This window comes from Rhinatrema bivittatum, chromosome 18 (assembly GCF_901001135.1).
Source record: "Rhinatrema bivittatum chromosome 18, aRhiBiv1.1, whole genome shotgun sequence".
In the NCBI taxonomy this organism is placed as follows: Eukaryota; Metazoa; Chordata; class Amphibia; order Gymnophiona; family Rhinatrematidae; genus Rhinatrema; species Rhinatrema bivittatum.
This window is the reverse complement of record NC_042632.1, coordinates 53805452-53818410: the sequence shown is the minus strand read 5'-3', so window position 1 is coordinate 53818410 and position 12959 is coordinate 53805452. Positions and strand designations below refer to the sequence as shown.

At 42.7% G+C, this 12959-nt stretch overlaps 1 protein-coding gene across 5 annotated transcripts in view; it reads left to right on the top strand.

Annotated features, from left to right (window-relative positions):
- SFXN1 (sideroflexin 1) overlaps positions 1–12716 on the top strand; it is a 267010-nt gene extending 254294 nt beyond the window's left edge. For 4 of the 5 annotated variants that reach the window (XM_029583524.1, XM_029583523.1, XM_029583527.1 and 1 more), the window contains 6 exons: positions 2213–2298; positions 3238–3365; positions 5711–5760; positions 6632–6681; positions 8571–8618; positions 9822–9918. In XM_029583524.1, coding sequence (XP_029439384.1) covers positions 2213–2298; positions 3238–3365; positions 5711–5760; positions 6632–6681; positions 8571–8618; positions 9822–9918 — 459 coding nt within the window. Of the gene's footprint in view, positions 1–2212; positions 2299–3237; positions 3366–5710; positions 5761–6631; positions 6682–8570; positions 8619–9821 lie in introns of all 5 variants that reach the window. The other variant, XM_029583525.1, reaches the window with a different exon arrangement.
- The last annotated feature ends 243 nt before the right edge of the window (positions 12717–12959 follow it).

Genomic DNA, 12959 nt, shown 5'->3' with positions numbered 1-12959 from the left:
AAGTCCATGAGCACGCGCATATCTCCCAGGACGCACTCAAATCAAAAACTTTATAAAGGGGTATGGCATGGGCGTTCCGGGAAGTTACTTTAAAATATGCACCGAAGTAATTTATGCGGACAAGCGCAAGCTGGGCGCATAACTTTACATCTGCTATAGACGGTATGTAAGTATGCAAATAAAAAAAAAGCTAGGTGAGTCAGTGGGTTGTAAGGGTGAGGGTTAAAAAGGTAGAAGGGAAGCTAAATAACAGGGGGATTAGAAAATCTGAGCGAATTGGCAAAAATGGCTATTGTGTCGGCACATGTATCTAATAAAATCCCTCACACGCATGCGGTATGGCCGGCATTTGTGCGCCCATGCACGCGGCCACCTAAAATTGTGTGGACATGTACGCACGTACAGCCAGTTTAATATCATGCAGCCTATACGTACGTATGCTATAAAATGGCCGCAGGCCGGCTTACGCACGTACATGCACGCCCATGCTCTGTTTGAAAGTTACCATTTTAACCTTTGCTGAGGCGATCTATAGGACAGCAGCAAAGACTGACCATGTCCTTCATAACGTCACAGGAGTTTTCACCAAGGATGGTGCTAGAATCGGATAACTCTCCACTTGCAAACCTAAATATAAATAGACTTTTAAATGCTGGGCTATCCTGCCTTCCACTGCTTGAACGCAATTTAAACAGCTTATTTGGTGCCAGAAGAGAGATTGCTAGGATGCATAGTAATTAGAGGGAGTCTGGGGGAAAGGTGCAATGTTGGACATGCAGCCTTTCTCAGATCCAGAAGACCTAGCGATATTGTGAAGGACACTCTAGTGGTCTTGAAAGACTGTGCAGCTAGTCAGTAGCCCAGTAGAACTGAGCAGGACAGGGTTGCAAGGAATCATAGTTACATTTCTTAGACTAAATAAAGACATGACCATTGTGCTGCACTTTAAAATCCCTTTCTTCTAGGCACCCATTTACATTATGGAGCGAGGGAATTCTCTGGCTCCAGATGGGAATATGTAGATGTACATTTCTACAGCTTTACCCTGTTCATATTAGCCCGGATTTTAAACCGGGCGTAAAAACCGGGGTTTATACGCATAGCCAGGTCAGAGGAGAGCAGTAAGTAATAAAACAAAAAAAAACCACAAGTAGATAAGAAGGATTAAGGGGTGGGGAGGAGAGGAGAGGGAAAGAGGGAGGGAGTTTGGGTAGGGGGTAGAGAACTGGGGGAGGCCCGATTGCATCGCCGCACATATTAATAAAAAATTTGTCCCCCATGAGCGCACAGCCATCAGATTTTATAACATTGCGCGTGTGCTCCTTTTAAAATCGACCCCTTGTGCTTCGACCTCATTGTTCTGTCTACTTAAATTAGAGAAACTGAAGCTAGAACAGTTCCTTCATGAGTAGGCACATAAAATGTAGCCTTAGAACATTAACTGTAAGAAATGTTTATGGTAAATACAGACTGAAATAGTATTGTTATTGGCCGACTCTAATGGCGAGCTCAAAGTGTGCCCCCTGAACCCCCACTGAAGATGAGAAAACTTGGGTTGTTGCAGACTGAAAACTTCTCTTCCATCCCATGTAGTGCACCCATTGCCCAATAAGCTTGCCTTCCCGTCTCTCCCAGCCTCTCTGAAGGGCTCATCAGGAAAGTAAGTGCTACACACCAGAAGAAATCCTCCTACTCAAAACCCTTTGTATTGAAATAATATTTTATCTTTAATGCATGTTTCATATTTTCTTAAATGTCTTACCCCAGTGGGAGATGGGTTTTATGAAGCTGTCTTTTGAGTTGGCCAAGTTGACATGCTACCGAGAGAGGTTTCTAAGTGAACCGTCCGTTTACAAATTAACAAATTTGACTACATAGACCTAAAGGAATAAAACAGAAAATAGGAGTTAATGACAGCATTAAATATATTTAGAGAGTTAATTGGTGCATACAGTTTCCCATGTATCATTGAGTCATGAGACCATTGTGGAAAAAAGTCAACAAGAATTCAGGAGAGAAAACATCTTGACCATCGTGTTAAAATCCCAATGAAATAACATTTGATTGCCATTTCAGTTTGATTTTAACTCTTAAAATGTTGATAGCTGGTACATACATTTTTGGTTTTTATTATTTGTACAGTTTAGTATAAAAGTTTAGAAGACAGTTAATGGCCTGAGAAACTAAGTTTGCCTTTTTATTCTGGATCCAGCACGTCTCACCCCTCATAGGACGCTTCGTTCCTTTTGTTGCTGTGGCTGCTGCTAACTGCATCAATATCCCTTTAATGAGGCAAAGGTAAGGGGCACTGCATGGGGGGGAGGGGGAGGGGGGGTTATTTTACCTGTAATTTGTAATTAATTTATTTAAATTTACTGCTCCCGCCCCAAAAATTGCTCGTTTCGCGACTCTGTCCCATATTCAGGAAGTTCGTGTAAATACCTCGATGTTGGAGAGGACTGAGGGGTGGTGGAGCTCTGGGAAATTACTTCAGAGATGATGAAAGCTGAGAAATGGAATTCTGGATTTTTGGGGATTCTCTCAGACTTAGTGGATTGGCCACCAGAGAATGCACCATCAGCTGGCTTTTAAATAGCCCAATGCACCTCAGTCATTTGAGTGGCTGATAAATAATTATTCTGCTCTGTGCCATAAGAGACAGTTCGGAGCTATGCATCAACTGTTTTTATAATTTTGAAGCTTATGGTTTTCAATATGTGCATAGTCCTCGGCATATGTAAACTGAAGTACATTGATAAACTTGAACCACAACACCATAGGGGGGGGGGGATAATATTTTAATATTTGTTTCTTTAAAACAAGAAAGTGTCTGCAGGTGGGTGCTTTCATGTTCTGAACCTGACAGATGTTTGCAAAATACAACATCACAAGCCACTCAGCAGATACCCTAGGTGCCTATTTATTACACTGTGTTCATGTTTTAATGCATGTTACTGCTGTGCTTTTAACATTTTATTCAATAAAGGCGTCACATTATAGTGTACTTTTAACCCAAAAAAACCTCCTTAGCTACACCTCTAGGGGCATGAGTGTTGGGTTAACAGCGGCATTCACTCAGAGTTTTGCATTTTAACCAGCTCATTTAGATTTTGACACAAAAATCTTGCATTAAGGCCGCTCTAACACATCTTCGGCACTAGCGCAGGCACTGAATGTGGCTGTTGACTGGTAAACAGGGCCCCGTAATCTCAGCCTCTCCCCTTTGTTCCTTTCCAGGGAATTGAAATACGGTATCCCCGTCACAGACGAAAACGGAAACCGACTCGGGGAATCTGCTAGTGCCGCCCGCCAGGCCATCACTCAGGTCGTCATCTCCAGGATCCTTATGGCCGCTCCCGGCATGGGTCCGTAACATTCACCTTCTCTCGCATCCTGCCCGGGTTTTTTCTTTCTTTTCTTCCCGCTGACGGCCAGCGGTGCCGGACGCTTAGCTGATCAGTCCTAGAAGAACAAAGCAGAAGACGATCTCGTAAAGCCAAGAAATGAACGGTAATGGATGGAACGAGTCGACAGACGTAAGGGGAAATCCTTTATTAATATTACAGTGGTAAGATGCCCATAAAATGATGTGCAAGATAGCGTTTGTCTTCCACGGAGGCACTTTTGAAATGTATGTTTCCGAGATATAACAAGGACACATTGAGTGATTAAGTAGTACTGGAGTACACAGGTTCCAGTTCATGCCGGCCTATAAGCCCCTGACGTAGCCTTATCAGAGCGAAACTCGGCCAGAGTCTGGGCATCTTACCGTTGTAATATTAATAAAGGATTTCCTTCTGGCGACTCATTCCATCCATTACTGTCATCTCTCTCTTATCTGATCATTCATGGGGGGGTCAAAGTTTGTGTAATGATAAGGGGAAGAAAAAACAAATTCAGGTTTGCAAGCAAAAAAAAAAAAATTCTGCTCTGGCACATTAAAAGCACGAAACATCAAGACCTATAGCTGAGGTGCGCCCAGAGCCTTTTGGATGATAGGGAGGGCACATTTCCATGTAAAGTGGCTATTAATCCTTGTTGTGGCAGGATGCGCCAGCTTTCGCCCCCATTCCGGAGGGTGGGGTCAGGCCGGAGGGAGGCGGTTGGTGGGCGCAGTTTTGACTAAGTATCTGCAGCTTTGAGAGGAGGTGTGCCGGCAGAGTTTTGCACACGACTGCCTCAGGTGGCAGCTGCAGCACGCAGAGATCTCCTCTCTCTCGTTTTGCTGTGTTATGTAGTTTCCTTCCTAACGGGCTACTGGCAGGTACAGTTTTTGGAAGACGCTCCTGCTTTTCGGTGCTGCTACGTCGGTCTTTACCAGGACCTTGGGGTAAGCTTCACATTTCTTGCACGTGAAGAGCGAGCTCCTGCCAGGGAGCCTTTTCAAAAACGAGGCGAGATCAAAAGTGCAGGCGGTTTACTTCCCCCCCCCCCTTAAAAAAAAAAAAAAAAAAAAGAGGAAATTTAAAAACTGACTCAAAACCAGGCGATGCCCCCAGAGTGGTGGAAAGGGGAGGGTAGGTGGAGTGCAGAAACGAGTTTGTCAGGATGCTGAAGAGAGTGCTGTTACCTGGCATGGTTGGGACTGAGGTCAGTCCAGCTAACCGATTTTTTGGCAATAGAAGATTTTACAGATAAGTCGTGAGACAGTCCTGGGAATTGTGATTTTTTTTTTTCTGGTTAATGAATCTTTTGGCAGGGTGGATGGGTGGTTTCGCAGTGAGTTATACCAGTTTACTGAAAGAGCAGTTCTCGTAACTGCATTTCGATGCAAAGTTCGGGGGTCCTTTCACCTTTTCAAAGGGAACTCTCGGGGAAAAGTTACCTGCCGACTTTGCAGCTCCTTTTTTTCTTTTTTTTTTTGCAGGTTTATTTTTTCTGTGGGAAAGCAAAGCGTGGCATTTTGAATATGCAAAACTAGACGTTGTAGTTTCCCCCCAACCTAACCCACTCCCAGGAAGGGCCCTGCACATGGCAGGGTGATAGTAAAACGTGTGGCTTTCAGCCCTAGGGAGGGTGGTCAGGTTTCTGCGGCCCTTTTCTCCAGTTAAATCAGGATTTACCCGCATAAATGGCTTTGAATATTGCCCTCTGAACATTTAGCAGATACTTGAAATTTGATTGCACAAATCTTACATCCCATGAGCGGTTCCAGATGTGAACCCACTAGTGTTAGGAAGCTGATGTTGGAACGTGAAGTGCCATCAGACTTAAGGTCCCAAAGTGCCTCCAGCAGCTCCAGACCAGGTGCCCCCAGTGTGGAGGCCGTGCCGTGCTTGTTTCAGCAAATATCTATTGGCATATTATTGAAGAATATGAGCTTTATGAAGGAGAAAGTGTCGTAGCTTCTAAATTAACATTTTTACGTACAGTAAAGAAAACCCAGCAAATGCCTCCCCCTCCCCATGCGATTACAGCTTTGATAACGAACAATGCTAGCACAGTCCGACCTCCGGTTCACCTGGATAGTTGGACACCTTCACCCTTAGCTCGTTCACCACTGGCCTGAGGAAGGGAGAGGAGCTCTGGAACACTCGTTACATATGTATAAGTTACTCCAGTAAAAAGATCTTGAACTTGTTTGCCGACCTTTGTTTCAGACTGCATCAAACGCGGTAGTAATGTAACTGTTTGTAGTGCTATGACAGAAGTGTGAGATAATCAGTATGCAGCATGCAAGGGTTTTGAGGTTTGTTTCTTCTGCTTGCAGCCATCCCTCCTTTTATAATGAATACGCTGGAAAAGAAAGCCTTCCTAAAGGTAAGATGCTCCGTGTATTCACAAAACCTCGGGGTATAGGGGGCATTATTAATACCAACAGCCAGTAAGAGAAAAATCATTTTATTATAAGATATCTTATAAAGAACAGAGCTTACCAAGTAATGTAAAGTAAATGCCAGCTTAGCTCTTCTGAGCCATCACACTTATTTAAATATGTCACCACCTTTAAACATATTCACCAATGACTTAGTTTGTTTGTTTCCATAACATTTTCAAACTGGCTGGCATTATTTTATCTATATATGCTAATAAGACTGGATTCTTGTAAGTCATTTCTTGTAAATTGAGCCAAGATGGCAGAAATGAAACTTAATGCTGACCTTTGACATATTAACTGACCTTTGGCATAGTTTTAGCATTTCAACAGCCTTGGTTTGAACTATTTTCTTTCTGGTTTTTTTTTTTTTTTCACCACTACTAAACTAGTCTGGCTTCACGGAGAACATTTTCATTCAACAAGGGGGTATTAACCAGGAAGGCACTGGTTTCTATCAATATTATTTTTATGTGGATCTTGGCCCTGTGATTAAAGAATGAGATAATACCCCCTAACTTGTAGAGAGCATATTATAAATTATACTAAAAGAGAGTAATTTGTAGGGGAGAAGACACTGCAGAACAGGTTGGTATGCCATCTGCTCATGTCTATCTCCCTGGCTCTTCTCTGGCACCCATCACCAGCAAAATGAGTGTAGTCTTGGGAAAGTCCCATTGGATGCAGAAAAAGATGGCACACTGACCTCCCTGCCCTTTACTGACCTGCATCAGCATGGCCATAGCTGGGGGACAAGGAGATCAGAAAAGCTGCTAATGACCATTTATTAATTTCTATTTTTTAATATAAAAATAGCGGTTTCCATGGATGAGTGCCCCGATCCAGGTTGGATTAGTTGGATTTTGGTAAGTGAGATTCTTTTTCTAATAACCCTTTTGTTCTTTATACAGTCTGTGTATGGTTTCCAGCAAAACCACAGTAACAGAATAGCATTAATGGCAGAACTTATTAACCAAAGCATTCAGCTCACAGCATTAAGTGCCACTAGCAAATCTGTGCATGAGAGGCTCCATAAAATTAAACAGCATAGAAGGAAAGAATATGACAGCAGATCAGGCCTATAAGACCATTGACTCTGCCAAGTATATAACCTGGGGCAATGCTGCAGACCCCCAGCTTCGTTTCAGTTCATAGCTCAGGGTCATGTATACCCATTCAGGCTTTCTTGAATTCTGTTAAAGGTTTTGTCTTCATCAACTCTCTTGGGAGGCTGTTGGCACTTCCACCACCCTCTCTGTGCAGAAATATTTTCTCATACTACTCCTGAGCATATGAACCCCTGCGCGTGGTGTTTTAAATGGATATCTGGCTGGTTAAATGGTTGGTGGTTTGTAAGTACTTGTGAAAGCTGGACCACTTGCTGACAGTGATGCTCCCTAGGCTGGCTGGTGTTTTCATGTGGCAGGGGCAACGTTGATAGCTCCTGAGGGAGAGGGAGTCATAGCCATCACACAACAGTGACACCCACAGGCTGGATTTGCGGTGCACACATGCAAGGTTCCTGAGGAAGCCCTAGTCTGTGACCACTAGCCAAGGACTAGTACTTCAGTGGGGCTGGGCAGAGGGATGATAAAATAGGGAGAAACTCTGGATAGTTGTGAATGAAGGCTCATGGCACTCTAGGCCAACAGAGGTTGATTGTCATTTATTTATTTATTTATTTATTTATTTAAGTTTTTTATATACCAACATTCAAGACGATAGTCCCATCATGCTGGTTCACAAGAAACAGGAGTGCAGAATATAATAAATAAACTTAACAACTTGAACATTAGTGCAGAAAAAGCAGTTACATGTAACAAGGAAATATAGAACTTGGAATAAGAAGGAAAATGAATAAAGAAGCAGGAAAAAACTGCTAGGCAAAAAGATTTAAAAAAATTTTAAAAAGTGTTTTCTGGAAATCAAGAATTTTAATAATTCTGGCAATCATACTTTTTGAATAAGGTGGTTTGGCTGCCGTGTTAGTCCACTTGAATGCACAGAAATCAAGGTTAACAAAGAAAAACAAAAGAAATCTATTGGGTGCTGCTTTTAATTGCACTAACTCACTACATTCCTAGACCTAGCTATTCCTCAAGTCAGAAGAGATTGAGGAAGAGATGACACTTCAGCAGGAAAGGCAGGGCAGTGTGGCTGCCATTCGTGCCTGATCATTTTGACTTCAGAAGTCATGCATTCCTGGATTGTATTAAATTTTCCTGCTCATAAGGTTTCAAAAAGCAATCAGACCCCCCCTTGCCCCCCCCCCTTGCCCCTCCCTTTCCATCCTGTTCCCTTCTCCCATTTGTTGGAATGACTTTTGTGATTCACTTAACTTATAGTTCCTGGCAAGGTCATCTTTTTGCTCATCTGAATTCTGACATTAAGAAGAGAGAGCTGGCTCCTGAAAGCTCATTGAGAAAGGGATTGCATTAGTCCAATAAAAAGGGGTATCACCTGATATATAGTTTTGTTTTTATTTGTTAAACTTTTATTTCTGTGCAATCGTACTTTTTAGTCAGACTCGATTTCACTGCTTTGTTTTCATTTTATTTTACTTATGTCCTTGCATAGCATTTCTTCTAGAAGCTTCTGTCACTGTTCGTTAAACCTTTCATCTTTGCATATCTGCTGAACATGTAACGGAGATTGTCATCGGTGTACTGGCCCATTGCTCTTAGTGTGGGGCCTTGTACACTGTCAGGGAAAGGTTTTCCTAAAATACCTCTTTCATTCCCTCTCTCTTTCATAGTTTGGTGTTCGCCACACCTCTCTGCTGTGCATTATTTCCTCAGAAAAGGTAAGGAGCAGTTTCTGTTGCCATCGTGATGATGCAGATGTGACTTTCCGCGCTTCAGGTAGCGAACGTCAAGCTATTAAGCATTGCCAGAGTCCAGTTTTTGACTAGCAGCATTTTTGAAAATCTAGGAAGTTGCCATGTAACATTTTAGCCCAAGTCTGCTAGCCATGAATAGCTCAAAGGCAGCATTTAATGATCCCGGGGAAATAACAAGGAAATGCTGGGGCTGGCCTGGCAGCTCCAGGACACTGCTATGTGCTGCTGTACAAGGAGGCCTCTGCCTGGTACCCAACCTGCTAGGGTTAGGGATGCGGAGGTACCTGAGTGGGACGGGGGTCTCCTCTATCGGAGAGCAATGACATCTCCTGGCCAGTCGTGAGGTGCATAACATGCTGTGTTTCGGAGGAAGCCGAGGATGGGTCACTTCAGTGGCTTGGCTAGATTGAAGGGGTGAGAGGAGACAAAAGTTGGAAGCAAGTTATAAGAGTTTTAAATAAATAAATAGAAGACCACGGGTAGTTAATGTTTGAAGGCTCGTTTCCTGTTGAGCTGGAAATCCAGAGGACAGGAAAGAAACTACTGGGGCAACGCCATCCCCACCTCCCCAAAAATGTTAACGGAAGAGGGTAATGATAGTGCAGTGGATTAGCACAAATCCAAGCGGGCAGGGTTTTCTCGCTCACGGGTGTAGTCGCAGGAATATCTCCCCACAGAAACAAGGAAGAATCCTTTAATGAAGCAGGTTTCTCACAATGGGAAGATGGGTGTAAAAGAAACTAAGAGAATTTTATTTTCGGCTAAACCTGCAGCGAAGTAAATGTGTCCCGTCATCAGGAAACCTGCAGCCTTTCCCTCTGTGGCCCTGCTGAGTTAGTAATTTGGGGGATTTGCACGCATCTGCCGGGTAACTTTTTTTTATCTGGGGGCTGGAAAGCATTGGGATGAAGTTACACAGCGTTTTGGGGGTCTATTAAAGAATCCCCCTGGTTGTGCACATTGAATGAAAACGTTCCTCATGTCACAAGATGGATGACCAACTGGTTAAGTTAAAAACGGCTCAATAAATGAATGAGCTGAAATGGCTGGTACCTCGCCCGGCATTGCTTCCGGCCTCCTTTCTTGAGGCCTCTGCTGCTGGGGGTTGGTCTGTGCATGGGTTGTCTTTTTCTTAAATTTAGAATTGTTGCTTCATTTCTCCCTCAGCTCCATGTCTGTGACGCGCCTGGAGCCAGAACTGCAGGCCAAGATCAAAGAAAGCAGCCCGGGGTACGAACGTGTTTACTTCAATAAAGGATTGTAGCTTCGGCCTTCAAGGATCATCTTGCCAGTTCATTGGGACGGCTAAGGACAACTCCATTTTAATCTTCCCTTTACTGTCAAAGCACTTTTATACCAACCCACACATTAGTTTCATTTCCAACGTTTCCCCATCTTTCTTCTGGTCTTGTATTCTGGGACCTCGGCGACACCTGCGCTCCGGGCACTGTCGTAGCCTTTGGCTCTTTTCTCAAGAATCCAGCGGCACAGATACAGAAACGATCTTTACAGGGAATCTGGAGCAGCTCTGAATTTTCGTAAAACGCAGCGGAGGAGAGAGGATGTCTTTGGTTCTGTTTCGTGACTGACAGACAGAGTGCTGTGATCAGAGCCGATTGTAGTTTGTCCCGGCAAAGGGTTTGTGGGGAGGGTTAAAGGTAGCCAATTGGAGCAGCTGCCGGCAGCTAAATCTTGGCTGCATCTAAAAGAGGAACAAAAATGTATTTATTTCAGGAATACTTTGGTTTCCACTGCCTAGTCGTGCAAGCCAGTCCAGCTGTTACTGGGGTTGTAATTAGCCGTGCCTGAACAGGTAGGTAGCCCTTGGCTACCTACCTGCAGATAAAGATGAAAAAAACCAGGTGTGGCTAATTCAAAGTATAAATTAGACTGGTTTAAGCCACAAATTATTCTGGGATACTACATGTTCTGGACCCAGCTCAGAGGAAAACCCCAGAATGCAGAAATCTCAAAAACTCTTCTGCGGACTTCCTTGCACATAGGACACTCTCTTTGGAAGCCAAGAGTTCTGTCTGGATGGAGCTGTCATTTTCTTGTGACAGGGGAAATGGTGCACTGAACAAGTGCACATGCTTATCCACCTCACTTAATGCACCTGCCGTGACCTAACCTAGAGCGTTTTTGGAAAAGTCATGTCATGGGGTTCTCTCACTCACAACAGACGGCACCCGCTTTTGGCCACTGGATAGAGCAATGGCAGAATGACCAGCGTCTTGAGATGCTCCTTACCAGCAGATGTCTTCACCCCAAAGAATGAACCTCAGGCTGTCCTGTACCCCCTGTGCTCCTTCTGAACAGAACTTACACAGACAGACCCCATTCTACCTCCTTTCCTGAATCTTTTGCTTGCTCATGTTGTTGAGACATTGATTTCCCTGTCACTCAAGAATTGGCTCACCGTGTTTCTTTCTGGAGTGCAGTTTGGTTTTCTAAGCAAACGGTGTTCATTCTCCCCTCTCTTTTGATGTAATTCTCAACTCGCAATGGAAGGAAGAAGAAATCACCGGAAAACCTGCACGCTGGAAGCTGTTGAATTTTTGGATGCGACACAGAGGCTTTTGAATTTGTTTCAGTACATTCCAGAGTCTTTTGACAGCATTTGATGCATGATACCAAGCCTCGAGACCAATAAATAGATGAATAAAATACAAAGAATAATGTTAGCAAGAGAGATTAAGCTTCCACCTTGTAGCCATACACATCAATACATGGTGTGGGTGTTATATTGAAAAATAGATTTGTTCTCCAGGGACTACATAGTAATAGATATTATTTGAAGGATTAGACACAATAGATTTGTGCAGATTTTGCATGATGAAAGAACAGATCTTATATCACCAAGAATAGCTTGATGGCTTGTAATGTTTGTGTTTGATCTTACTATGATGTGAAAGGGTTAACAGATCTGAAGCTTTAATGGCCTCCTTGAATGACACTCAGCCTTGTCGGCATCTCTTCCATAAATCTCAATCTCTGTTTTTGTTGGGGTTTTTTTTGTTTTTTTGAGTGTGGGGGTAGGGGGGGGGGGCGAGGGTTGTTTCAATTTTTGAGCAGGACTCAACTGGGGTAAAAAGTAAAACCCCGGTCTGTTCTAACTTTGTCTATGTCTCTGCTGTAGAAAGCAATACAGTAACTCACTAATTTTTGTCAATTTTTGTTTGAAAAATATCTCAATATTTTTTTATATTTGAACAGGGTAGCGTTTTACCAGTGATATTAAATTTTACTCCACTTTCAAAGACTAATCTATTTTGTGTTCTTGTTTTACCAGTGTAAGCTGCACAAGCTCGTGCCACAGCCTGGTTGCATTACTTTATATCCCTGCAGGACTTAATGCAATAAATTATATTTTTAGCACAAGAAATTATGGCGCGAGGTAAAGTGACATTGTTTTGCTGTCATACTTGAACGATCTGTATCCACACCTTTACCGTTTCCTATTCAAAGGAGCGTGATCAGTTTTTAGGAAAATTACTATCAAACTCCTGCCATTGGCTGGACTTTTGTGTGACTTCACTTGGTGCTTTTTTTTTTTTTTTTTTGGTTTTTGTTTTGTTTTTTTAAATCCTGCTATTTATTGTAAATGGAGTTAGAGATTCTCTTTTACATGTTATGCATTTCGGATTTGTAGAGTAAAATATGGAAAGAACGCTCTTCATTGGCCCAAGGTGGGAAACGCAGACGCAGAAGCTTCAGGCTATTAATACTTTTCTATAGAATGCCTGCCTGTACAATTTCTTCGTATTATCAAGCAGAACAAAATAGGAGAGATCTGCCATTTGCTATGATCTTATAGGAATAGATTTGTTTTTAAAACTATCAAAGCAAAGTGCAATAAAAACTTTTGAAACTGGTGAAACAGTTAATATAATATTTCTACTCGGGGAATGTCATATTAAATGATGCAGTGAATGGTTGTAGTCTTTTTTTTTTTTTTTTTTTTTTAAATTATTCCCATGTCGTCTTGCCAGTGTAAATGGAATTAATGTCCTATTTAAATGGAACTGGATGAAACCTTAAATAAAGTTGGGTTCTTATTAATTTGTTTCTTCTCGTTTGTGGTGGACAGAATAAGTGAGCTCTCTAACCTGGTGTGTGGGATGCATCAGGCATTGCTTGTAAGTGTACCCTCCTCCCTTTTAGAGGCATCTGGCAAGACCAGATGGCTTCCAGACTGCAAAATTCAGGGGTGTGCAAAAATTCATTTGGACCAGTAAAACTTTGTAGCGCAGAGCCCGATATCCTTTCAGTTAACCCTAATACCCTTTTTTGCTGACTAATTAA